The 27,900-nt window shown below is 38.0% G+C and overlaps 1 protein-coding gene across 2 annotated transcripts in view; it reads left to right on the top strand.

The window, feature by feature from the left end:
* Positions 1-27,900, top strand: part of CPQ (carboxypeptidase Q) — a 502,411-nt gene that overhangs the window by 289,516 nt on the left and 184,995 nt on the right. For both annotated transcript variants that reach the window (XM_046027443.1, XM_046027451.1), the window contains exon 6: positions 23,745-23,856. In XM_046027443.1, the coding sequence (XP_045883399.1) occupies positions 23,745-23,856 (112 nt within the window). The remainder of the gene's footprint in view (positions 1-23,744; positions 23,857-27,900) is intronic.

Below are 27,900 nucleotides of genomic sequence, written 5' to 3'. Positions count from 1 at the left end.
CATGTCATGTCTAGTGGTTTGAATAATGAAAAGCTAGAGTCCGCTGCTGGCCTTCCAGACCTACCAGATTCTGTTCCTTCAGAAAACCCTTTAGTTGTCCAGTGTAAAATAAGAGATATTCTGGGGCTGGAATTTTAGGTAAGAAAGGTGACTGACATGGCATTAAATTATCAGGAACTTGAAAGCTTCCTCTATATCATGGTTGAACCTATTTTCATTAATCTATATAAGTCACTGAAATAGTAAAAGTAATACAAATACTTTATGATTGACTACCATGGGCCAGGTCTTGCCCTACTTGATGTACATAGATTCAGCTAATCCTCAGAAAAACCAAGATTTAAGTATTATTATTATCTTCCTTTTATAGATAAGAAGCCAAGGCATAGGAAAAGTAAATAACATGCACAACTAGAAAACAGCAGTCTTGCCCTCTTGGTCTGTATAAGTTAAAATGAAATCATTGAGGAAATGAAGAATCTGAAGAAAGTTTTTTCAAAAGAGAAAGGAAATAAAATACATGAAGGGCGTTATAGGGACGCAATATGACTATTTGTGAGAAGGGTAACTTTTTTTTTTTAAGTTTTTCAGAAATTTATCAAGGCACAGTAGCTGTAGCCTTTAATGCATATTGGGGTTAATTCCAGGACTTTCATTGTCACTCAGGACCTGACAGTGTAATTGTTATTTATGTCACTAAACCTTTTAGGCTGGAAGATTTTATACATTCGCAACTGTTAAAGATCTTATTGCAGAAATTACTGTCATGATTATGGAAGTCCTCATTTAACCCACATTGATCATAATATGTTTCTGCCGTGGTCATGAAGTTTTCTCTGATTCCAATAGCTTTATATAAAGCATATTTAAAGGATGGCTTTAGTTTCTCTGGAGTTACTCAGCCCTTAGAGTTAGTCCTGGTGAAATCCCTTTCTGGGACTTTCTTTAGTGTTTCAGAAAGAAAAGATAGAAAGATAATTGGCATTGCTAAGTACTGAATTCTAGAGTCCTGTCTGTGATCAAAATGTCCCTTGGCCCAAACAGCCAAGAGTACAAACGTGGTCTCATTAACGTTTACACCCAGTTTTGCATCCTATGACGCTATACTTAGTTCTCAGACTTCCCAGTGGAATCTGCCATGTTCTCAGGCCCAACTTTGTTCTTGACCATCTGTTTCTGCTTCTTTGCTAGTAATCCACAAATAATAAACATTTAAATACATAGCCAGGGATAGTAAGGAACAGAATGCTATGCTTTACCATTTCTTTCTGAGGAATGGTTTTGTTAAGAAAGGACTTGTCCACAATTCATTCTAGAGGTGTGGAGTTTTTCATATGTCAGCCAACTGTAACCTTTTGAAGGTTTAATGAGATCAGCAAATATAATCCAACATACAAGAGTGGATATGAATCAAGTCTATTATTGTTGAACAAATGGCATTAATTTCCAGTGCACATGTGGACCTGAGTTTTAAAATATTTGTTTCAAAAATGTCAAGCTACTCATTGTTTTAGAATATTTGAGCAGCTTGCCAGTGTACTCTTTTTAAACAGTTGTACTTCTGAAAGATTACAGTGTTCACATATTTACCCTCCAACTTTAAAAATTCTTCCAGTGGCATGGGTAGTGGGGAAATACCTCAAATTCCTCTTTTTGAAGGCTTGCATGACCTACAGGGTATCACTTTCAGTGGTAGCCTTGGGCTAAGGGACTCACTTTCCACACCAGTGCTGGTTATTCTGTCCTTGGGTGGAGAAGTCCTCTTCAGTGCCCCGCAGAGGTCATAGAATTAGATTGGTCAAAGCAGTGGAGAAGCTAGTGTTTCCTCCCACTACCCTCAGCTCCAGAGCTCCAGGGAGAATGAATGCTTGTGCCGAGTACTCTGATGTCCCAGGGATTAGGTGATGAGCTCTTTCCTCCTGGAGGTCACAGTTGCAGTTCAGGGGTACATGTGGGCAGAGAACCCAGAAGTCTCCTAAGTGGGTATGGGGAGATCCGTGAGGATGTTGAGGAAAAATATAAAACTTAGATTATCTCATTTTAAATTTCTGTTGTTGCGGATATTTCATAATGCATGTACGTAGTCTGTCAGTGTTGCGAAGCAATTTTTTTTTTTTAAAGATTTTATTTATTTATTTGACAGAGTTCACAAGTAGACAGAGAGGCAGGCAGAGAGAGAGAGAGGGAAGCAGGCTCCCCGCTGAGCAGAGAGCCCGATGCGGGACTCGATCCCAGGACCCTGAGATCATGACCCGAGCCGAAGGCAGAATTATTTTGTACACACATAGATCTGCTTCAGGACTATCTGTTCCATTCCACTGATCGTGGCTGATATCTGTAAGAAAGATTGACAACTATATTTAAAAAATATAATCTATCTAATCAGGAAATCGATTTAATCAGAGCACTCCATTCCATAAATGATTTGATTGAGCATGGGTTTTTCCCTCAAGATGAAAGAGTACCCAGCAGCATGGTTATTTTTTGTACTTATATCCAATTTAGCACCTATTTTAAGATTTGGAATTGAAGAAACTTACAATGTATTTCTGTAAGATAATCTGTGGTAATGGTACTATATTCCACCATATTCCATTTCTTACTAAAACATAAAACACAACCCTGCTTATTAACTTGTTTACTTGTCGCCATTTTGTCCTGTTGCCATGTGTGAATTCTTCTTAACTGATTTCTGCATGCTTCTAAACTGTCCTCTTCTTTCTTTTTTTTAAGATTTTTATTTATTTCTTTGACAGAGGGAGAGAGATCATAAGTAAGCAGAGAGGCAGGCAGTGAGAGAGGGGGAAGCAGTCTCCCCACTGAGCAGAGAGCCTGACGTGGGGCTTGATCCTAGGACCCTGAGATCACGACCTGAGCCGAAGGCAGAGGCTTAACCCACTGAGCCACCCAGGCACCCCTAAACTGTCCTCTTCTTAGGGGAGGGTCTCCAAATTGTTAGTTTGCTTTCAGATTCTCTGGAATTTGCTCTCAGCTCATCATTGTGTGATACTGTGAATTCTGGTCAGGCCAGGTGATGTCCAGGTGGCTTGTGTTGGGCAGTGGCTGCTCCCTTCACTCACTACGCGGAGCCTGGGAGCGTGCTGACCAGCCTGTTCCTACCAGTGCCCCACACTGCTCCCCTCAGGGCTGCTGCCCCTGACGTTAGTTTTCCAATTGACTGTGAAAAGATTTATCTGTGCTTATACCCTCTGGATATCCAACTCTCAGCCTCTTCCATTTGATCCTATCATCAGTGTTCATCTCTTCCCCACTTTTTCCTGGTACATAGATCCTTTTTTTTTTTTTTAAATAATATAAATATTATAAATATTAAATAAATTTATAAATATATAAAATATTTATATTTTATATAAATATAAATTATAAATAAATAAAAAAATAATTTGCTTTTTTTAAAAAAAAAAAGGTCCTTACCTTCTGCTTCCCTGCCACAGAACTTCTCTGGCAATTATATATTTGCATTACTTTTGTTTCCAAAACAAAATTATTTGGTGATTGTCTATGATTAGAAAAGTAATTCTAGAAAATCACATTTCAGTTTGCTACATTAAATCTTTCCTGGGACTTATAGATATACTATGTTGCATTTCACTACTTGAAAGGAAATGATTATCACCATTTCCAGATGGATTGATTTATGAGCATTTGGTAATTTCTTTGGTTTCCCTACATCAGCCTGCCATCATAATTCCTAAATTCAAATTAAACCAATATTTCTGGTCCCTGCTGTATTTCCTAAATGCAGCTTCCTGATTTTCTATTCTGCTTTTTTGTTTTCCTAAGATTTTATTTATTTATTTGCAGTGGAGAGAGTGAGAAGGAGCGCAAGCAGCAGTATCACAGGTTGTTGTGAAGAAAGACGAGCACTCAAACTCATTCTGACCCCTGGATCTTTGTAGCAGCTCTTCCCTTTGGCCAGAGTTTTCTTTCCCACATCTTCACCTGGCCAGCTCTTGCCATTCAGGTTTCAACACAAACTTTCTTTTCTTAGAGAAGGGTTTTCCTGGCCACTGAGCCCCTTATCACTCTCTGACACACCATTTGATTTTATTTTTTCACAGTATGTGTCACTGTCTGGAGTCACGTTTGTTTACTTGGTCGTTACCTGTCCTCCAGTTAGAATGTAAGTTCAGAAGAACAGAGGCTTTGTCTGTCAACTTTCTGGCTCTAATCCAAACACATTCATAGTGTGGCATCTGTCACATAGTGGTTTGATAAATGCTTGTTGAAGGGATGGATAAAACATTTTGGAAACACTGTATAAAATAATGTCAAACAGCTTTCTCTAGAACAATATATGCTGGTATAGCGTTTACCAAATATAGTTGTCTAGGATGAATAGATAGATAGATAGATACATACATACATACACACACACATAGATGGATAGATAGTTGGGGGAACATAGAATGGGTATGGCATAGTGATTTACTTTAAGTGTACAGGGACATATGGATGGTAGGTACATAATTTGCTTTTCAGCTGAATAGTAATGTTCCCTGTACTTTTAAGACTGCATTATAGAGTGGGCTTAAAGAAGAATGAAGATGAACTCCAGAGGTTACAGGAAACCTCTTTCTTCTGTAGGAGTTTAGAAAAAATCACCCCAAGATGTACCACCAGGACATATAGGTTATTTTGAGCTGAAAACAATCAAAGCCCAAAAGATTCAGGGAGACACTCCCCCCAAATGCCTAAAAGAATTTAGAGGACTTGCTCCAGGAAAGGAGCTATCACTATAGATAACTATATTATAATATGAACTGGGGATCATAGACAGGGAGCAACTTACCAGTCTGTTCCTTAAAATTCCTCTTTATGTCCCATTTTTTCTGAGAGGCCCAGTAGACGTTTGTTTACAAAACATTTACTTTTTATATCTTCCTGTGAACTGCTTTCCTTCCTTTTGAAGTCCCAGACCTCTAGCTCTTTCTCCTTAGTTTAGGATGACATTTATGCCTCATTTTGCCTGACTATCTTTGGAATCTTTCATGTTTATGTGGATTTCCCAAACATATGTAATATAATTAAATTTGATTTTTTTCCTCTTAATCCATCTCAGACAATATAATTCTTTTTTTTTTTTAGTGTATTATTATTTTTTTATTTGTTTATTTACAGCATAACAGTGTTCATTGTTTTGGCATCACACCCAGTGCTCCATGCAGTACGTGCCCTCCCTATTACCCACCACTTGGTTCCTCAACCTCCCACCCCCCCGCCCCTTCAAAACCCTCTGGTTGTTTTTCAGGGTCCATAGTCTCTCATGGTTCATCTCCCCTTCCAGTTTCCCTCAACTCCCTCTCCTCTCCATCTCCCCATGTCCTCCATGTTATTTGTTATGCTCCACAAATAAGTGAGACCATATGATACTTGACTCTCTCTGCTTGACTTATTTCGCTCAGCATAATTTCTTCCAGTCCCGTCCATGTTGCTACAAAAGTTGGGTATTCATCCTTTCTGATGGAGGCATAATACTTCATCGTGTATATGGACCACATCTTCCTTATCCATTCATCCGTTGAAGGGCATCTTGGTTCTTTCCACAGTTTGGCGACCGTAGCCATTGCTGCAATAAACATTGGGATACACATGGCCCTTCTTTTCACTACATCTATATCTTTGGGGTAAATACCCAGCAGTGCAATTGCAGGGTCATAGGGAAGCTCTATTCTTAATTTCTTCAGGAATCTCCACACTGTTCTCCAAAGTGGCTGCACTAACTTGCATTCCCACCAACAGTGTAAGAGGGTTCCCCTTTCTCCACATCCTCTCCAACACACGTTGTTTCCTGTCTTGCTAATTTTGGCCATTCTAACTGGTGTCAGGTGGTATCTCAATGTGGTTTTAATTTGAATCTCCCTGATGGCTAGTGATGATGAACATTTTTTCATGCAGACAATATAATTCTTAAGCCAGCCAGAAGAACCTTGAAGAGTAGAGTAAATTTTTCCTCTTTAATACTCCCTTCTCTGTGTGTCCCTAACTCTTGCCTTCCAGTGCAACTCACCCCTCTTTGAATTGGTTTTGGAGCCAAACCAGATCAAAGGTGAGCTACACTCATCTGATTATCTATGTTAGTTTGACTTAGGAGCTGATTTTGGTATAATTATTTGTAACCACGGAAACAGAGCTCATTTCTTTTGACATACATTGCATGAGCCATAACAACACTATTCAGAAAGAATTCCTGAGGATACTTTCCTAAGGAGAAGCCTGTGGGCAGAGTAGGCACTTTATGCTTCAGGGCTCCTTTCAGATACAGAAAGGAAAATGGAAGACAGTCCTATATTTCTGTTTCATTGCTTTTGTTTTGGGTTTTTAGATTGTTGAATATTTCACTGATAATGCAATCGTGTGTGTATATATAAAATAAAAATAAATAAACTGGTACTAGTGTATAGTGCCATTAATCTTTACAGATATGGGTGGTGAAGCAGGAGTAAATGAATCCTTCTGCTCATTTTCTGCTCAACATTATTGTTTACTTTTTAGGCAACAAGCTGGAGTTGATCATTCCACCTGCCATGTCTACATGGACAAATTCACAGAACCCTCCATATGTATAACCAGGGTTGTTGTGGATTTTAGTTTTTCAAAGAGAATCACTAACTTCTACTTCACATTTTGGACCAAACATGGGCTATTGTTTGTTTTTATGTTTGCTTTTTCAAGAACGAAAAATTCACCTTATACATTATATAGATTGACTAAAATCATAAGCCCATTGTTTACTATTATTGTCTGTTTTCTAATTTCATCTGTTGGAAGTGGAAGAAGTTTTGTACCATGTTTAATAATTTGTTTAATCATTTTGCAGTACATTCATAAATAAGATTGGTCTATAATTTACGTTATTGTGCTTGTCTTGTTTTGGTCTTAAGATAATACTTTGAGTTGGCTTAGTTTGGAGATTTTTCTGTTCCTTCATTCTATTCCTTTCATTTGCCTGTAAAACCTCTTGAGTCTGGTGGATTAGTTGTATGTGTGTGTGAGGAGGGAGAGTTCTTTCTGATTCTTGATTGAATTTCTTAGTGTTTATTGAGATTTTCAGGTTTTCTTATTTCTTCTTGAGTTAATTTTGATAATTTTTTTGCTAGAAAATTAGTCCTTTGATCACCCCTAAGCATAATTTTAAAAATTGTTATATAGTTCTTCCATGAAAATAATTTGATCTAGAATGGAATTTTTATTCCAGTTCTTGATTTTGTTGCCATTTTTAGCATTGTACTTTTTCCTATGTTTTGGAATTTGGGTTTGCTGACTCATTTTGAGTAGAATGATTTAAAATTCAATTTGTATTATTGTTAGCACTGTGTTCTTCCCTTTGGGCTCACTGTTCTCTCTCTGGAGGTTTTGTGATTGCTTTCACCAGGCCTGCAACGCTGCCAGTCCAGAACCAGGTTTTATTATGTTGTATCAGCCACCCTTGCCAATGGTGATAATGAGGATCACATATTCTGTTGCAAAGCCAGCAGATGGCTTGATTCAGTGCCTGGTTCTGATTCATGTCTTTGTCCGTATCTCCTCCAAAGGCTCAAAGTTTTTATAAAGCTGTATCTTGTGGCATGTATTTTTGTTTGTTTTCAGCTTCCTCTCAGAAGCCCAACCCCCTTGCTTGCTTTCATACAGTTAACCTGGTGAGGGTCCCCCTATCCCCAGCAAAGTGATTTTAGAGTCTCTCTGCCTATAGGAACAGAATGTCCAGCAGTCAGTGCCCGGCTCCTAGATCTGAAACTCTGCAGATCCCCTGACTTTAGACCCACTTACTTCCTTGTGATTCTAATCCACCTCTAGTCTAAAGAGATGTTTATCTGGTGTTTAGAGCCAAACTGTAGACTTTTGGTTTTCACTTTTTTTTTTCTTTCAACTCATCTCTAATTGCCATGTGTTTGAACAGAGGAGGCTCATGAAGTTGTGAATTTGCTATACCCTATTTGCCAGAAGTCTCAGAATTAACTTTTAAGCTTTACTTTACTTCTGGTCCTAATTTTTTGTCCATAGCTCTGTATAGGCCTGACTTTTGAAGCATGCATTAAAAATTAATCTTTTTTAAATGTACTCGTTGTTTATTCTCATCATTGAGAGAAAGGGAGTTATACAGTTTTTGAAAGTAAACTTCTTTAATGGGTTTATGTGATTAGAATTGTAAAGGTCAAAGTAATTAATTAGAAATTTGTTCTAATTGTGCATTGATCACAGAAACGAATATTGTTTTCTTTAAGGGACTGAAATAGCTTGGTTCTGAATCATTTTATTACTAAAGAGAAACAAATCAAAGTTGATTTGTTTATTCTCTACTATATTTCAAGTCTCGTGAGAAATGCATGTGAAGGAAATAAAAAGTTCTCTGCCTTAGAAGAGAGTGTGGTATTTCTCAGCTGAGGGGTAAGGATGGAAGGCATACTCCTTCTCTCCACCTAGTAAAAGTGCATCAGTCTGGTATGGGGGACTTTTTATTTTCTGACTGCATGTTTCTCCACTTCTCAGCCCACTACCAGCAGGGGAGTGTGTTTTTGCCCCCACAACTGCTTGAGAATTACTAACATATAGAGCCACTTTTTATAAGAATGATACCATAAAAATTGGGCTTGCCGATGACAGTAAAAAAGTGCTAATATGGATTGGGAAACTAGATTGAATAGTCACTGGGGTTTAGTCCTTTTCTTGCAGTTGTTGTCATATCAACAATATTGGCAGTTGTTCGTGTCCATTTTTAGACACATGGAAATGGAAGCCCAGAGAACCAAAGCAGCTTGCTGAAAGGTCCTCATAAGGTAGACTTCAAACTCTGGCCTGTATGCCTCTAAAGCCATGATTTTGACTACTCTTGCAAGAAGAGGTGCAAAGACCAGATTAAAACATACCCTACCTAATTAAAGTTTTCTGCAGGAACATACAGAGCTTAAAATTCATCAACTGTTGGGCGCCTGGGTGGCTCAGCTGGTTGAGCGACTGCCTTCGGCTCAGGTCATGATCCCGGACTTCCAGGATCGAGTCCGGCATCGGGCTCCCAGCTCCTTAGGGAGTCTGCTTCTCCCTCTGATCTTCTCTCTCATGCTCTCTCTCACTCATTCTTTCTCAAATAAATAAAATCTTTAAAAAAAATTCATCAACTGTTAAGGCTATAGAGTTGAAAGAGATGAAACAGTGCTTTTTGACAGGCCATTTAGTTTTTTCTTTGACGTGTAAACAATGGTATACTTATGTGTGTCTACAACAACATAAAATTGATATCTGCCCTTTATCATCCACTGCGTATTCTTGGTGATTTTCGTAACTTCTCCACAGAGATTATGCTCAATTGTGATGTCAGGATACACTTTTTTTTTTCCCTCCTGGCTCAAGTTTCTCATTTTTATATGAAATATGCCAGATTTTCAGGTGTTTTCTGAGACTCTATTCTGGATTCTCTCTATATATTCCAGGCTGTTCTAAGGAGAGAACCTTTGTGTGACCAGTCTTGCCAGCTCTAGAAAAGCAGTTGACAGTGGAATTATTTATTAGATTAGCCGTTGCCTGGACTAAATTCACTAAGGTGCATGGAAGCTCTAGTTCAAACACCTGAATTCATTTTCACCCGGCACTACCTGGTTACCTAGTAACTGCAGAGTTACTTAGGACTGTGTGATTGTGATTGCTTGAGCTATACCTCTTTTATTCCCTTTGCAACCTATTATTGAAATGAAAATGTAACTTAGCTGTTTCATGATGTATGAATGTTTTCAAATAGGAACAGTTCATGCTGTTTTAAATTAGACTTACCAAACAACACTTTTAGAGTATTTGTCATATATCTAAATATCATGTGCTTGTGATTGATGCTCCCTTTAATTCAAGCTAGCAGCACATAGTACCCTAAAGCTGTGTCTGCTAAAGCAATATGGGTGAAATCTACTATACTCTCCAACTCCCCAGGTGAGTCTTTCCTAGAGAGAACTGTTTGCAGTGTTTGAAGTTATCTTACAGTAATTATGGTGCAACCAGTACTGTAACCACTGCCATATAAGGAGTCCATTGTGCCTAGTGACTGTGACAGTGATGAAGTTACTATGTCATCTCATTTCATTTTCACAACACAGTTTAAGGTTGGGTTTGTGTTGTTATTCCCACTTACAAATAAAGAAACAAGGCTGAGAGAGTTTAAATAACTTGCCCATGTCAAGCTGATAGGGATAAATTGTTGAAAAAACCCTTTAGACTATGTGTGTAGGCAAAAAGTAGCAGATTAATTTTTAGCATTGTCAATAAAAGCTAATGCGTTAGAGAAAAGCAATCAAAAGTAGTCTCTGCATTGTTTTTTATGAAGCAGGCAGAGGGATGGGATGGAAATAGCCCTTAGCTCTGTGTGGGAAGCCCAAGGTTCTGTTTTCAGGCCCTGCCACTTGGACACACATCAGTTCTCTGTGTAAAGGCAGAGTGTTGGCCATAATTTCCTAAGGTCATTCCAGCATAGGAGCCTGAGAAGGAATCCAGGGTCACTGGAGGTTTCTTAAGTTATGTAATTCTATGCAACTAAAGAAAATAAGCAAATTCTGGGAAATATCAGGAAGGCTGTTATAGTTTCTATATGGAACACAAAAAGTTATGTTATCTATATATACATTGTAAGTTTGATTGTTACAGCTCCAAAATCTAATTGGAGAAAGTTCAAAAGGAACATCAAAATGGTATGATGAGACTATTATAATATAATATATTATATATTATATTACATATAATATATATATAGTATAGCAATCTTCACTCTACAAAGAAAAAAAGTGTTAGAAATGTCAACAAAGGCATGATTTTTATGTATTATATTAGGACAGATAAAGGGAAGTACCATATGGGGATGGTGAAGTTATTGAATTTTCCACCCATGGATATAAAAAATTAAAAAAAAATCTTTGAGAATATTTATGCATATGAAGAAATGACAGTCCACCATGGATTTCCAAAGGAAACTATAGGTTGTGGAGTCCTCCCCTAAAGGTTGATATTGACAGTGATTGTAATTATTATGCCTCCCACAGTATGCCCCTAGGTTCCAATAGAAGTTGATGCAGCATGGCTCCAATTCAAGAAGGCAAATTTTAAGTCATAAAAAGTTCTTTTTGGTATATCATAGTTTCTTAAGAATAAATATTACTAGTAACATAACTATAATATATAGTAATAGAAATAAAATATAATTTTATTCCAAGTTCAGTTGAAGAAAAACCATGATAATAGAAATTTATAGTAGAAAAAATATTGGTATGAAAGAAATCATTAACAGCTCTCACTGAATAATGGCCAAGATAAGCCCACTTTTCCTTTAGAATCATGGAATCTTAGAGCTGACAGTGCCTTTGGACGTTATCTGGCTCAGTGCCCACTCCCACGTGAGGTCAGGTATCCATTCTTTACCTGACAGATGTTCCTTCCACTTCTGCTTGAACACCACTTGAGAGCTTACTCCTCTGCAGACTCCTGTTCCCTTGTTGAATGGCTCAGATTTATTCTTCTACTGAGCTGAAATCTGTCTGCATGTGCCCTCCACTTGCTGGCCTGGTTATACCTTCTGAGCAAGTTCACTTCTCCTATAGACAAAGCATCTAGCCCTTTGAAGCCTTCTTTTCCCCCAGGGTAACATATGCAATTGCTCTTCAAACAATGCTATTTCCAGACACTATAAAATCCTGACAGCTCTTCTCCAACTGCAGTCTGTTTTCTGGAAGGTCTCCATAGGTATCTAGCTGACCAAAATAAAGGGAGGAATATGTAATTGATTAAAGAAGGAGTATTACTTTACATAATAAGAATCCATATTTCTATCAACAGATTCTAAACTTTTATTAATACTTTCCATAGCTGAGACATACTGTCCACTCAATATGCTTAGGCCCACCTGACTTTTCTGATTGTCCCCACATGAACTACCATCAACCCACCACCTCAAAGTACAGGGTACACCTTCATATTTATCCCTGATGAATTATCTTCTTGGGTATAAGCTGTTATTTCTACTTCAGGATGACATTTTAGGATCTTGATTATTTGGTCGAACATATTGATGATTCATCCTATATTTTTATCATTTTAAAATTCGTAAGTATATCTCCAAGATATTGAAGAAAATATTGTATGAGATTGTACCACGGCTGACTTAAGTTAAACAAGTGCTAACACTTATGACAAATATAACTTCATGAGAACTGTACTTTGTATTTCTTTTAATCTTGCTCTAATTTTATAGTCTATTAAAATATACTGTTTGCGCTGATAAAATACAAATTAAATTAATAAACATCTGTTTTTATTAGTATTTTTGTTTCTTTAGAAAATGCACAATTGAGGGGAGTTTCCCTCCCTTTTTCCCTTCCTTTCTTTCTTTTCCCAAGGTATATGATTAATTATTCAAAACACATGGCTGCAACCAGCATGTAATTGATGAGAATATAAACTCGTGACAAGCCAAAATATTTAGGAGAATATAGATATAATCTCGTAGGTGTTGACATTGAAAAATCTAAGTCTGCAGGGTGACAATAATGTCACTACATCCATTGAGCATTCTTTTATCATGATGTTCTTTCATTTCAATTAATTGCATTTTGGAGAGAAGAACGCTATGCTATTCATTATCCTTTGTGGTCTCTGTTATATTTTGAAAATTACCCTGTATTCTCATTGTTTTTTTTAAATAGTCATTCCTCATGGGCTCTGAGTTCCTAGGGTCAATTTTTATCCCTTTCTGTCCAATAGGTCTGCCATGACCAGAAATTATGACATTGAGGCTGCTTCTATTCTTTATACTTGAAGTTCACTTTTAAGAGAGCAGAAGAGAAGTCTTCTGTGTTGTGCAAAGCATAACCATGTTTCAAGTTAGTTTGGACTTAGAAAAAAATCACTTTTGGATTATTTGTTTTGATTTGTAATGTACAGATATTAGGAGGTTAATCAGCTTTTTAGCCTTTAATGGCTTTTGAGTCCTGTGAAACTAAAATTATTACTTCCTTTCTTCATGTACATATGTTATTTGACTGTGAATATTGAAGTAAGTTTCAATTTATTATATTTTAAGTGGAAAGGAAGAATTTTTCATTTTGGGTAAATATACACAACATACACTTTTCTCTGTCTCTCCTAACATTTATATTAGGTATAATACTAGTTAAAAAAACTATTCTATTCATATCATCTGCCCATTTTTTGATATGATAGTTTTTTAAAATGATTTAAAATGATTTAAAATTTTAAAAATGATAGTTTTTTAAAAAAATTTTTTAAAATGCACATCAGCACAAGGTGGAATGATTTCTCTTAATTTTGTCATGTGAGCCTCAGCAACTGGACACAAGCCCAGGTTCATGTCTTGACTTGGATTTACTTTCTCTTTTCTTTCCCTGCCTTGCCAAAGCTTCTTTGCAGTCATTTTGCCTTCTAATCTGTCTTCTACCTCATTTCCTCTTTTTTGTGCTAGTTATAATTTTGCTTCTTTTTCTCCCTCCCACACAACCTCCCTCCCTCCTTCCTTTCCTAATCATTCATAAAGTAACTAAAAATACCCTATCCTCAAACAAAAGTTCTTTCTACTAAGGAAGAACTTCACAGAAGTAAATCTGTTTACTAATCCTTGCTAATTTGTCTTTCTCTTTATGGGAACTGGTGGTAGAGGAGGAATTTATTGTATAGCCTCAGTGTGCTTTTCAATGTGACAGTATTCATTTGGTTAGGAACCCCTGGTCAGTTAGTCAGTTTCTTTTCATGGTTCATCAAATAGATCCAGAGCTGGAGCCACAGAATATTGTGTAGACAGAAACTTTCAGCTGATCTTGCAGATTGACTTCTGTAGACAACGTTCAGAAGATCACATAAGGTTAAAGAATTGAGAAACTTTCCACAATCAATAGACAAACATCAAAAACAGCACTCTAAGTTGCATAGGCTTCCAAGATTTTATAAAACATTAGGGGACAAAAAGAATCCTTTAGTTTGTAAACCTAAATGGCAAAAAAAAAATCAAGTCAGAAAGTTTCTTTTTCCCTCCCTTCCGCACTCCCTCCCCTCCCTTTTCTTTTCCTTTCTTTTCCTTTTTCCTTTTCCCCCTTTCCTTTCTTTTCCTTTCCTTTCCTTTCCTTTCCTTTCCTTTCTTCCCTTCCCTTTACTTCACTTCGTCGGCAACACCTTGGTCCCGTTTTCTGTAATGATGATACCTCTATTAGCTTGTCTCAACTGAAAAATGAAAATTTGGTACCAAAGTACCAATAGGGTATTTTTAGTTACTTTATGATAGATGCAGGTATAGGTCATTGCTTCTATTTTTTACTTTTTAGTCTTATGCATCATGTCTAACAAAAGCCTAGAACATAGTGGTGAGTGAATGGCTGTCAGAATAGAGAAGTTATAGCTGTGCCTTGTACCATAGTTGGATTTGACCATGGGAAAGGTGATCACTCTTGAAATAGAAATTGCCTAATCTCTGCCTCCCTTTCCTCCCTTGAGGAAGCTCAAGTACAGTGTTGCCATTCAACTTTTCTGCTGTTCCCATGCTGTCAAGTGAGACAACTTATTCTGTGGTTGCTTAGGATTCAGGAACACCATTCTTTCACTTAAAAGATGATCTCCATTTGCAGCCTTCATGACTTCTGGATGAAACCCACTTACCTTCACTTAATCAGAATGATTTCCTTCCATAGACTCTCTTCTGTGTCTGATCCACAAGTCAATCTTGAATCAGTTTCAGCCATTTCTTCCAAGTACCCTGCAATCACATTTATAAATCTACCCAAGCCTTGGTTGAGTCACAAATAAATTAGGTCCTTCTTGTCCTGTTTTCAGATATCAGCAATGTGCTTGGACTATTCAACTAGGAACAGGCATAATCTTTCTTTTATGAAGCCAATCTGAGTGCCTTGCACATGTAAGAAGGGACACTCAAGGAATAGAAAGAGCTTCTTTCAGGAGTAGCTGTGGTGGTGAGAGAGCATTGGACAGGTGGTTCATTTTCTTGTGAAACAAATCTGTATCCTGTAAGCAATCAACACCCACAGTTTCACTAAATAAAGCTTGAATATAAATTAATTCAAAAGGAGCTCAGATGTTTGCTGTTTTGCCTCTGAACACACCCTGTGTGTCAGGAGCCTAGCTTTATTCACAGACCACCTAGTCTGTTCATTAGGGAGGACAATATTCGTTCAAACATAGTCCCTTTTGTCTGTGTTGGGCAATAGCACAATACATTCAGCAACTGTCCTCTGAAAGCCAAGGCTTTGTCTCTGGCAGGGATTATGAAAACATAGATTTCTTGAGAAGTGCCTGCCCACCTGTGTTCAGATTCTAAATTGTAGGAAGACCTTGGCAGAGATCTAGGAGATGGCTCAGGGAAAAATCTTTTGAGGTTATGGAGACTTTTCAAAGGCCAGTTTCTCCCTTTAAAGTGGTTAGAATAGAAGTAGAATTCTTGAGAACTGACATGGAATATTGGACTAGGTGGAATCTTGAAAGATTTTTATCTCTTTGTAGTAAGCTTTCCATGTAAGACCTAAGAATGTATCCTGTCTTAGAAATCCTCCCAGGAATGAAGTTTTCCATAACCTTTTCCCTGTTAGCCATTTTTTTTTTTAACTTCTACAAAAGTCTTCCATCAGAAAATTCTTGCTCTTGTCTACGACCGTCACGGTCACTGCTGCAACTCAGAACTGGTTCCTTTGCTGTACCTTTTGCTGCTCATACCTTCCACAGATGGGCCCGTCATGGCTGAAGCCCGTTATTAGATCACTTCTTGGCTTCTTCTCTAAAGACAAATAATGACAGGGTTTTTCCTCCTTTTTTCTTTTTTTCTTTTTGTAGGTCATATTTTCAACTATCTAATGATTTTTGTTTTCGAAAATTGGATTGGGGATTTCCTGTGTCTGGCAATGCACCAGGCCATGAACTTTGCAACCCTGGTACTCCTCCCACTATGTCTTAAAATACAACAAATAAAATGAGACCAAGAGAATGAATGAGCTACAACAAAGCAAAACATCACAAAATAAAAAAAATAAAAAACAAACACTGAGTAGTTGTCTTTTTGGTTTGGGTTTTTGATTGGTTTTTAAGCATGCTTCATAGTTAAGTGAGCATCCTGTTTATTAAGGGTCAATCAATAAGAACTAAAGTCAGGTTTAGATATACACCTATACAACTCCCAATTTAAAATGCAGAATGTTAAAAACTAAGCATGCCAAGAAGATAAGTGTGAGCCAGTAGTGGCCCTTTTTAGCCTATCTGGTATATATATAATTTCCATTTACTATGGGCATTTGGAGACCATTAAGCCATTATCACAATTTTCAATACAAGTATTTTCGATTTTTACATTTATCTTTGATCTCTAGTTGGTTTTAAGGGGGATCCTATCTTTTTTAGGTTTTAGAATCAAGATTATGATTGAAAATAAATACAGGGGCGCCTGGGTGGCTCAGTGGTTTAAGCTGCTGCCTTCAGCTCAGGTCATGATCTCAGGGTCCTGGGATCAAGTCCCGCATCGGGCTCTCTGCTTGGCAGGGAGCCTGCTTCCTCCTCTCTCTCTCTCTCTGCCTGCCTCTCTCCCTACTTGTGATCTCTATCTGTCAAATAAATAAATAAAATCTTTAAAAAAAAAAAAAGAAAAAATAAATACATTTTCCATATTTTTTCTTTGCTTTGCAACAGCTGAATTAGAGTGAGATATATGTGACCTGTAATGTTTGTTTGAACTCACTTACGAAACCATCTGAGCTCCCTGCCTTCAAAGGTACATCTCTGATAACTCTTGCTTTTCTTCAATATACCGCACTTGCAAAAGACTTTATTTAACATGTGTGTACAGCATAAAGAATGACAATGAAAGGATTACACATGTTCTCACCACTCAGTTTCAGAGAAAGAACACTTGACAGTGTCTTAGAAGCCCATTTGAGTCATCAATGTATGTGCGTCTCTGATCATCTCCTCCACTTTACCCCAATCCCCATCTGATATAAAAACTATCCTGATTTTGGTTTACCATTACTTTGCTTTTCTTCATGATTTTACTATATTTGTATACATTGCTAAAGATTATATTCTTTAGTTCAGCCAAATTTTGAAGTTTATATAATGGAATCATACTCTTCTTTTTTGTGGTTTCCTCTTTTGGTTTTACTTTTTGTTTTGAGATTCATTTATTTTGATAGATGCAGGTATAGGTCATTGTCACTACTTTATAATATTTCATTGTATGGCTGTGCTACAATTTATTTATCCATTCTACTGTTGATGGACATTTGGATTGGTTCTGGTTTGAGGCTTTGTGCTAGCTTTTGGCCCACATCTCCAAGAACTCAAGTGCCAGAATTCCTCTAATATATGCACCTAATGGGAAGTTGCTGGGCTGTGTGATGCACATATGCTCATCTTTTAAAAGGATATGCCTAATAGTTTTCCTAAAGGGTTTTAACAATTTTCTACTCCTACCTGTAGTGAATGAGAATTTCCTTTTGCTAAGCATCGTTGCCAGGAATTCATATTGCCAGATTTAGATTTTTTTACATTTATAGAGGTGCAGAGTGGGATTTTATTGAGGATTTAATTTCCATTTCCCTGACAAAGGTGATCATCTTTTCAAATGCTTGGTGTCCATTCATAATTTCTTTTCTGTGAAATGCCTATTTATGTCTTTTTTTTCCATTTGCCTGTTGAGTTACTCATCTTTTCTGGTTGAATAGTAGGAATTCTTTATATATTTATAATATAAACCACCTTTTGGTATATGCATAATAAATATCCTCCCCCAACTTGTAGCACCTCCTCTCATTCTGTGATTTCTCCCGAGGGGCACAAAGTCTTCATTTTTTGTAGTTGGCTTTATGCATCTTTTCTTCATGCTTGCATTTTTAATATTTTGTTTAAAATCTCCTCCCCCTCCCTTAAAAACATGAAGATTTTCTTTTCTTACATGAGTTCTAATTTTTTACTTCATTTAAGTATTTAATTCATACATACATAATTATATTTTTCATTTCCATTTGACTTTTTAAAGATTTTATTTATTTATTTGAAAGAGATCACAAGTAGGCAGAGAGACAGGCAGAAGGAGAGGAAGGGAGGCAGGCTCCCTACTGAGCAGAGAGCCTGATGCAGGGCTCAATCCCAGGACCCTGGGATCATGACCTGAGCCGAAGGCAGAGGCTTTACCCCACTGAGTCACCCAGACACCCCTTCATTTGACTTTTTAAATATAGTTTCCACCTCTCTGATGAAATTCCCCATCTTCTCCACTAGATTTTTCACATAATAATCATAATTTCAAGACCTTATCTGATATTTTAAATATCCGGGCTATATTTGGATATGCAGTACTATATTGAATACTGTATTTCCTGACAATAGATCATTTTATTTCTTGTTTATTTAATGCACCATAATTTTGACTGGATGCTGGATATCATATGTAAGAAAACAGTAGAGCCTGAGGTGAGCAGTATGTGAGTCCAAAAGTGATTATGCCTTTTCTTCTGTCAAGCCATTAGTATGAGTGTGGTTGAGTCCATCTTTCATAGCTGAGCTAGGTTTGGATTTTATTGTTTCTGTTCCTACCGTTGGTGCTCACCTACTTCACATTTGTCTGGCATGGGTTGCTGGTGTGCTGTTTTTAGTCTCTGTAGGGGTTGGGCTGCTGGATGAGTTTTCCCGGTGTCTCGTTTTATCAACTTTCAGCCAACTCCATGTGTCTGCACCCCAGCCGGTGTTTCTCTCTGGGCTCTTGCCCTTCCCTAAGCTCTAAGCTGTCACTGAGGTGCTTGTTACTACTCACTGCAGGCCCCTTGTGGAGACAGGGTAGTTTCTTGGTTCTCCTGCCCCTCTGTGTGCCTGAGGTCAAGAGTAGAGCTTTCTCAACATTTCTGCTCTCCCATAGTCCCTGTACCAGACTCTGCCATATGGCCCCCTCACCCTGTGGCCACAGAACTCTGCTTTACATCAGTGCATGATTGTGGGTATGAGTAGGTTTCCTGACTGCCCCCGGAGACATACATGTTTTTCCTAGTGTCAGTACAGAGTGGGAGTGCAGTTTTCTACCCTCTGCCCTTTAGCCACTGCCCTTTGCCTGGGACTGCCCTGGAGGACCGGTTTCTCCTCCTCCCCGGGGGGGGGGGGGGGGGGGGAAATGACTTCTGTTTTCTATGAGAGAAGGGTCCCAGAGGCAGTTTATGTGTTTTCCCCCTGATGGAGACCAATGGAAAAGATCTAGAAAAGTGCGTACCTGGTGCCTTACAGGGGCAGTTCTCAGGGATCCTAAACTCTCACATTAGCCCACATTCACCTTTTCAGAATTTGTTAACATTTTCCTTGTCGTCTTCTTTCCCGTTTTTGTCTGTCACCTCCATCTGTTGTCACTGTCACTCTTCCTCCTGTCGCTGTAAAAGGCCAAGCAATTCATGTGTCTCATCTCTCCTTGGATGAGCTTGTTATCCTCTGGAATTCAGCTCCTCTGGCTGAATCACAATCAGATCTCTGATGGGCCTTAAAAAGTGATGATTTTGTAGATTATCTAGATTTCTCTCACTGTTAGAGTGGGTAGAGAATTCTCCTGCGGCGGTCCAGTTGAAGAGGAAGCAGATGATCTTTCCTCTCCCTGTCACCACCACTCTCTGTTCTCTTCCTTTGTCCTGTTTTTTTTTTCTTTATAGCACTTAAAACTGCCATTATATTGTATTTATTTATTGTCCATCTCCCTTACCAGAATGATAATACCATTAAGATAGAATACTTAGTTATTGTTTTCATTTTTGCATTTCTGACTTGTAATAGAAACTCAACACAAATTGTTGAATAAATGCTTGCAGTGAATGCCAAAGATGTGACATTTTCTCCAATATCTTGCATTAGCTTGTTTTCATAAGAATGTGGTTGTTCTGAGGCTGTTCTCTCTCCCTTGTTCTGCTGTATTTTTCATATGTCCCATTTTGATTATGTTCTTACTCATCTTTGAATCGGGCAAATCTATTTGCACTCAGTGTCTCTGTGTGCATCAGTAACAAAGAAGTAAGGGGCTTGTCCTTGAGGCTGCTCTCTGTCTACCCTTGATTTGGTTTATCTCTGCTCTCAGACCCACAGCTGGCCTGGAGGGGCTTGTGAGCCACTGCCAGTTGAATTGTTCATCGTAGCAGGTGTCCAGTGGCTGCATTTCTGCCTTACTGTGCTAGGTTCTCCCCCTCCTGCCCTCGCTCCCACCCCAAGGCCTGAGTCTTTGGTAGTCAGGACTTATGAGTGCCTCACAAATAACAACCTTCATTTCAGATCATCACAGTTCCCCCTTTTCCTTCCTGTTTTTGTGTGGCTGCTATTTGCTGCTGCTATGGTTTTAATAATTTTTACTCTTGACCGCATTTGGAAGACATGGTGGTGAAAAGGGAGGTGGAGGGTGGGGAATTGGTCAGTGCTCTGCCTGCCTCAGGAAGCAGTGCCCAGGCGGGTAAGGTTCTAGGCCATGTCACTGTGCTAAGGGCCCCATGTCAGGTAACAGGCAGGAAAGGCTATTCTTTTTCACAAAACTGGAGCTTTCTGTGTTTCCAGGTAGTCCATTTTTATTTCATTTTCCTAAGTCAGATCCAAATGTATTCTAGGCAGTGTTCATCTCTGCCTGACTCTGACATAAGGCATGGAGAGTTTGTATGCTTTACTGATTTGTCCTTTGTGAGGCTGCAGTAAGGAAGGAGACCTTGGACACTATTATTTTCTAAGGGTAGTAGAGCTCTTACAATTAGGAAAACTCAGGTTCATTAAAAGTGCTCCCATATTGTCTCAAAATCATAACTGCTCTCCTATGGTGGCCCCCAATATATTTTCTGATTAAATATTAAAACAAGCTCTCATGATCTAAGTGGTTTGTAACCATTCTCCTCTAGCACTATGCCAAAAGCCTTATCTTATGGGATATCATTTAGTTTCCCATCATCCAAAACCATTTTCCCCATCTTTTAATTATTTATTTAACTAATAATTCTGGGTTGGACAATGGAACATTTTAGGAAACATAAAGATGTGTGATTATAAAATAACCTCAATTATTTTGAGGGATAAAATAGTAACTGCCTTGATTTAGTTACTCTTATGTGTTAACCTGGAAAAAGTTCATTAAAACAGATTTTGATACTTTTAATCCACTGTAACTCTAGCTTCATTGGGAAATGGCTCTGAGGATGGTGAGAACATTGACTAATTGGTTTGTTCATCCCACATGGGATTACACCAGTTTCTGAATCAGAATTTCCTGCTATTGCAACATGGTTTCTTCTTCCTTCTTTTTTTATTCTTTCCTTAGAAACAATCCATTTGGGTTCATTACATGGCCATTTGTTAGTCTTGTTAGTTACAAGGCGTTGTACTTATTTGTGACTATAGTGAAGTCATGTAGGCCAGGGCTGTGTGTGTGTGTGTGTGTGTGTGTGTGTGTGTGTGTGTGTGTGTGTGTTTGTACAGATTCAATGGGAGATCCTGCAGCTGCTCAGGGAAACAGGCAGCACCAAGGGTCACTCTGATATTTCAGAACCCAAATCCTGCTTTCCCAAAGTCATGGGGCATTTTTATTTCATTCATCAAGGTCAGTTCAACTTTGGTTTGCTTACTACATGTTGTACATAGACTTCAATCTGCTTAACTTTTGAAAGCTTTTTATTGATGTGTAATATTCTCAGAGAAAGTACACAGATCCTGAGTGTGTAACAAGGTAAGCTTTCTTACAAACTGAGCACACCTGTGTAACTGGTACCCAGATCAAAAAACAGAACGTGACCGCACCTCAGAAGCTCTCCTTATTAGCCCCTTCATGTCACTGACTCTTCTCACCTTTCACTCATTCTCCTGTTTTGATTGTTTTTATATTTTATATCCATGAAATTATACATGATATGTTATTTTTGTGTCTGGTTTCTTTCATTTTTCATTATGTTTATGAGATTTATTTCCATTGATGATATATTGTGTTTGTTCATTCTTACTGCTGTGTAGTGTTCTACTGATCAATATAACACAATTTATTCATTCTGCTGTTTTAACAAGCATTTAAATAGTTTCCTTTTGGGAAGGGGATGGGGGCATTCTGAAAATTCTAGTACATCTCTTTTGGTGAGAGTATATATACACATACATTCCTATTGGAAATATACAGGAGTGGAGCTGTTGGGGCATCGGGCATGTGTTGTTCAGATTAGTAGATAAACCAGTTTTCCGGAGTGGTTGTAAGCATTTACACTCACAGCAGCAATGTTTGAGAGTTCCAGTCACTCCATCTCTTCACCAATATTTAACATTTTCTGCATTTTAAATTTTAGTCCCTTTGCTGGGTATATATTGAATGTGCTTTAATTTTTATTTACTTGGTAATAGTGAACCTGAGTACCCTTTCATATGATTATTAGTATTTGTATGTCTTTTTTTGTGTGTTGTCTGTTCAAGTCTTTTGCCCATGTTTTTATCATTTGGCTCTCTCTTAATTCTGTTTGATAGGAATTCTTTTCTTTTTTTTTTTTTTTTTTAAAGATTTTATTTATTTATTTGACAGAGAGAAATCACAAGAGAGGCAGGCAGAGAGAGAGGAAGGGAAGCAGGCTCTCTGTTGAGCAGAGAGCCCGATGCGGGACTCGATCCCAGGCCCCTGAGATCATGACCTGAGCTGAAAGCAGCAGCTTAACCCACTGAGCCACCCAGGCGCCCGATAGGAATTCTTTATATAACTGGATATAGTTCCTTTTTTGTGTGTTTGTATTGTAATTATCTTGGTTGCCTTTTCACTCATGTATTGGGGTCTTTTGATAACAGACATTCCTCATTTTTTTAAAGTTGGATTTATTATTTTTTCTTTTATGTTTTGTGCTTTTGGGGTTCAGTATAAGAACTCTTTGCCTACTCCAAGTTGACAAAACTTTTCTATGCTTTCCTCTAACATCTTTATTTAGATTTGTAACTAATCTAATTTGATATTACATATTAAATGAAATACAGGTCAAGATACAGTTTTAGCATATGGATATCCCATTAACTGAGCATCATTTTACTTGCTTCAATTAAAATGTTTTCATAAAGTTTAGTTTCATTGAAATGTGTTTTATTTTTTCCTGGAAAGAATTACTAATGATTCTTGAAAAATATTTAAACCTATGGTGATTTAAAATTTATAATACAATCTGTAGACTTACTTAACACTATTGTAAATGGAACTTTTTTTAAAAAGCTCTTTGTTTAGACTCTAGTTAGTAACTCCAGTATAGTTATTCAACAGCAAAGTGATTTATAATACACAAAGCACAATCATTTGTTTAAAAAATTAATTATCGTTCTCACTTTTTCATTTGAATTCAATCCAGTACATGTTTACTATATGTTTGCTAGAATTGGGGCAGCTGAGAATGTGGTTGAAATTTTGAGCTCCCATTTTATGTCATTTATGTTTTAAGCCATGTAATAAAATTGTCAAACATTAGTCAGTGATAAAACATTTTACTTTAGTATTCAAAGTTATATTAATAAAGAGAAGTACAAGGTGAGAATTTTTATTACTATTAGGGTGACCTTCCACCCCTTCTGTAATGCCTTCTACCAGGTTTTCCACTGGTAATGACACAGATCTTTTAAGATGTAAAAATAGAAAAGAAAATATAAAAGTTTTAGATCTGTATTTGGAATGACTGTGAATGCTTCCTCTTTGATGTCATTTCTGCTTAGTTTTATTTTTTCTCTTTTTATTATTCCAGGTTGTACTGGTCAGTGGACATCTGGACAGCTGGGACGTTGGGCAGGGCGCCATGGATGATGGCGGCGGAGCCTTTATATCATGGGAAGCACTCTCGCTTATTAAAGATCTTGGTAAATATTTAGAAAGTCGTTAACCAATGTGTAAGGATTTCAGTAGTGACATGTTTAACTCAACACACAAAATACTGAACAGATAAGTTACTGTGATATGTTCAAAGAGTCTGTATGTTTTTGTCAGTTGATTCTCAGGAAGGAATGAACTTGTCCCCTTAAAAAAAGAAATTTTTACTCAAGTGTACGCCAGACATCCAAAGTATCAAATGTGATCAGCCGCTAGGGAAAATGAACAAGCAAATAAAACTGTAGCAAATGTAACCCCATCAGCTAGAGACTATGTAAGGAAACCATGACCAAGTGCAAAGAAAAGTCAGCAGCTCCCCCTGCCTCCTTTTCCTTGTTCATCTTAAAGACATTATCTGGCTGTTAAGATAGCTTTACTGCAGCTGTCTTTCCATGGCAGAAGTCAGAGAGAGCAACACCGGACTGAAGGCTTGATCCCCTTACCCACAATAAGGAACCCAGGCTGAAGATTGGAACTTCCAGGTGAACCTAGACATGAGAAAGATGGACGGGCATAAAAAGGAAAAGCTAATAGTGAAAGTGGTTTTTGATGACCCTCTTTGAAAACAAAAACCATACATTTCCTCTTTGTGTGCTGATCAAAACGGCAGATTTTGAGTGGGGTTAGAAATAATGAAACAATCTGAAGTCAGAGTCCCATGTCTGAGTCCGAGCAGTCTGGCTGTGAAATGCCTCATGAACAGAAGGTTTTATGTTGTAACTATGCTTCAGATACAGTAAAGATAAGAACATCCTCTTTGGTGAAGGCTTTCCATTGCTTAGTTAAATGCGTATGTGTTTAAATTCACGCGTATCTTCTCGTTTTTTTTTTTTTTTTTGCAAGTCTGTTTTCCTTTTTTTTTTTTTTTTTTTTTTTTCCCTTTTTATTTATTTATTTTTTTTTCAGCGTAACAGTATTCATTCTTTTTGCACAACACCCAGTGCTCCATGCAAAACGTGCCCTCCCCATCACCCACCACCTGTTCCCCCAACCTCCCACCCCTGACCCTTCAAAACCCTCAGGTTGTTTTTCAGAGTCCATAGTCTCTTATGGTTCGCCTCCCCTCCCCAATGTCCATAGCCCGCACCCCCTCTCCCAATCCCACCTCCCCCCAGCAACCCCCAGTTTGTTTTGTGAGATTAAGAGTCATTTATGGTTTGTCTCCCTCCCAATCCCATCTTGTTTCATTTATTCTTCTCCTATCCCCCTACCCCCCCATGTTGCTTCTCCATGTCCTCATATCAGGGAGATCATATGATAGTTGTCTTTCTCCGATTGACTTATTTCACTAAGCATGATACGCTCTAGTTCCATCCACGTCGTCGCAAATGGCAAGATTTCATTTCTTTTGATGGCTGCATAGTATTCCATTGTGTATATATACCACATCTTCTTGATCCATTCATCTGTTGATGGACATCTAGGTTCTTTCCATAGTCTGGCTATTGTAGACATTGCTGCTATAAACATTCGGGTACACGTGCCCCTTCGGATCACTATGTTTGTATCTTTAGGGTAAATACCCAGTAGTGCAATTGCTGGGTCATAGGGTAGTTCTATTTTCAACATTTTGAGGAACCTCCATGCTGTTTTCCAGAGTGGTTGCACCAGCTTGCATTCCCACCAACAGTGGAGGAGGGTTCCCCTTTCTCCACATCCTCTCCAGCATCTGTCATTTCCTGACTTGTTAATTTTAGCCATTCTGACTGGTGTGAGGTGATATCTCATTGTGGTTTTGATTTGTATTTCCCTGATGCCGAGTGACGTGGAGCACTTTTTCATGTGTCTGTTGGCCATCTGGATGTCTTCTTTGCAGAAATGTCTGTTCATGTCCTCTGCCCATTTCTTGATTGGATTGTTTGTTCTTTGGGTGTTGAGTTTGCTAAGTTCCTTATAGATTTTGGATACTAGCCCTTTATCTGATATGTCGTTTGCAAATATCTTCTCCCATTCTGTCAGCTGTCTTTTGGTTTTGTTAACTGTTTCCTTTGCTGTGCAAAAGCTTTTGATCTTGATGAAATCCCAATAGTTCATTTTCGCCCTTGCTTCCCTTGCCTTTGCCGTTGTTCCTAGGAAGATGTTGCTGCGGCTGAGGTCGAAGAGGTTGCTGCCTGCGTTCTCCTCAAGGATTTTGATGGATTCCTTTCTCACATTGAGGTCCTTCATCCATTTGGAGTCTATTTTCGTGTGTGGTGTAAGGAAGTAGTCCAATTTCATTTTTCTGCATGTGGCTGTCCAATTTTCCCAGCACCATTTATTGAAGAGGCTGTCTTTTTTCCATTGGACATTCTTTCCTGCTTTGTCGAAGATTAGTTGACCATAGAGTTGAGGGTCGATTTCTGGGCTCTCTATTCTGTTCCACTGGTCTATGTGTCTGTTTTTGTGCCAGTACCATGCTGTCTTGATGATGACAGCTTTGTAATAGAGCTTGAAGTCCGGAATTGTGATGCCACCAACTTTGGCTTTGTTCTTCAATATTCCTTTGGCTATTCGAGGTCTTTTCTGGTTCCATATAAATTTTAGGATTATTTGTTCCATTTCTTTGAAAAAAATGGATGGTATTTTGATAGGGATTGCATTAAATGTGTAGATTGCTTTAGGTAGCATAGACATTTTCACAATATTTATTCTTCCAATCCAGGAGCATGGAACATTTTTCCATTTTTTTGTGTCTTCCTCAATTTCTTTCATGAGTACTTTATAATTTTCTGTGTATAGATTCTTAGTCTCTTTGGTTAGGTTTATTCCTAGGTATCTTATAGTTTTGGGTACAATTGTGAATGGGATTGACTCCTTAATTTCTCTTTCTTCAGTCTTGTTGTTGGTGTACAGAAATGCAACTGATTTCTGTGCATTGATTTTATATCCTGACACTTTACTGAATTCCTGTACAAGTTCTAGCAGTTTTGGAGTGGAATCTTTTGGGTTTTCCACATATAGTATCATATCATCTGCGAAGAGTGATAGTTTGACTTCTTCTTTACCAATTTGGATGCCTTTAATTTCTTTTTGTTGTCTGATTGCTGAGGCTAGGACTTCTAATACTATGTGGATTATTCACCACGATCAAGTGGGATTTATTCCAGGGCTGCAGGGTTGGTTCAACATCCGCAAATCAATCAATGTGATAGAACACATTAATAAAAGAAAGAACAAGAACCATATGATACTCTCAATAGATGCTGAAAAAGCATTTGACAAAGTACAGCATCCCTTCCTGATCAAAACTCTTCAAAGTGTAGGGATAGAGGGCACATACCTCAATATTATCAAAGCCATCTATGAAAAACCCACCGCAAATATCATTCTCAATGGAGAAAAACTGAAAGCTTTTCCATTAAGGTCAGGAACACGGCAGGGATGTCCATTATCTTCTCGTTTTTAATGAACCCTTCTAATCCTATAAATAAGCCCATTAAATGATTGGTCATGTTAACAGTAGATTCCCGACACGGTCTTGCTTGGGGCAAACCTTTGGTGTACCATTTTGATTTATGTTTTAGTTGTGTTTTAAAATTGGTGAGATAGAAAGGTGGTTGTGCTTTTTTTTTTTTCCTTTTAAATAGGCTGGTGTCTCTTAACCTTGGAACTACTGACATTTGGGGCTACATAGTTCTGTATTGTGGGGTCTGTCTCATGTAGGATGTTCAGCAGCATCGTGGCCTCTATATGCTGGATGCCAGTACGCACTATCCCCCTCAAGCTATAATAACCAAAAATGTCTCCAGACATTGCCAAATGTCCCTTGGCAGATCAGGGCTGGTGGTGGAAGAATGCATAAAATTGGTCCACTGAAATGATCTAATAAAAATCACTAAAAGACCTGATATAGAGCCATTTGGGGGGAAAAGAAAACAAGCTCATTGGAAACCTTACATTGAAAGTACTCGAACTTTTGACATCACTTCCATACTGAGCACCCACTGTGTGAAGGCAGTTTGTAAAAGCTGGACATACAGAAAGGTTTAAAGCAGGTCTTCTCTTCTTAAGACCCTTTAATAGTGTTGGAACCTACACAGGTACCTGTTCATATG

This window comes from Meles meles, chromosome 1, assembly GCF_922984935.1.
Source record: "Meles meles chromosome 1, mMelMel3.1 paternal haplotype, whole genome shotgun sequence".
Lineage (NCBI taxonomy): Eukaryota > Metazoa > Chordata > Mammalia > Carnivora > Mustelidae > Meles > Meles meles.
The sequence above is the reverse complement of the archived record's forward strand: the minus strand, read 5'-3'. Positions and strand labels throughout refer to the sequence as shown.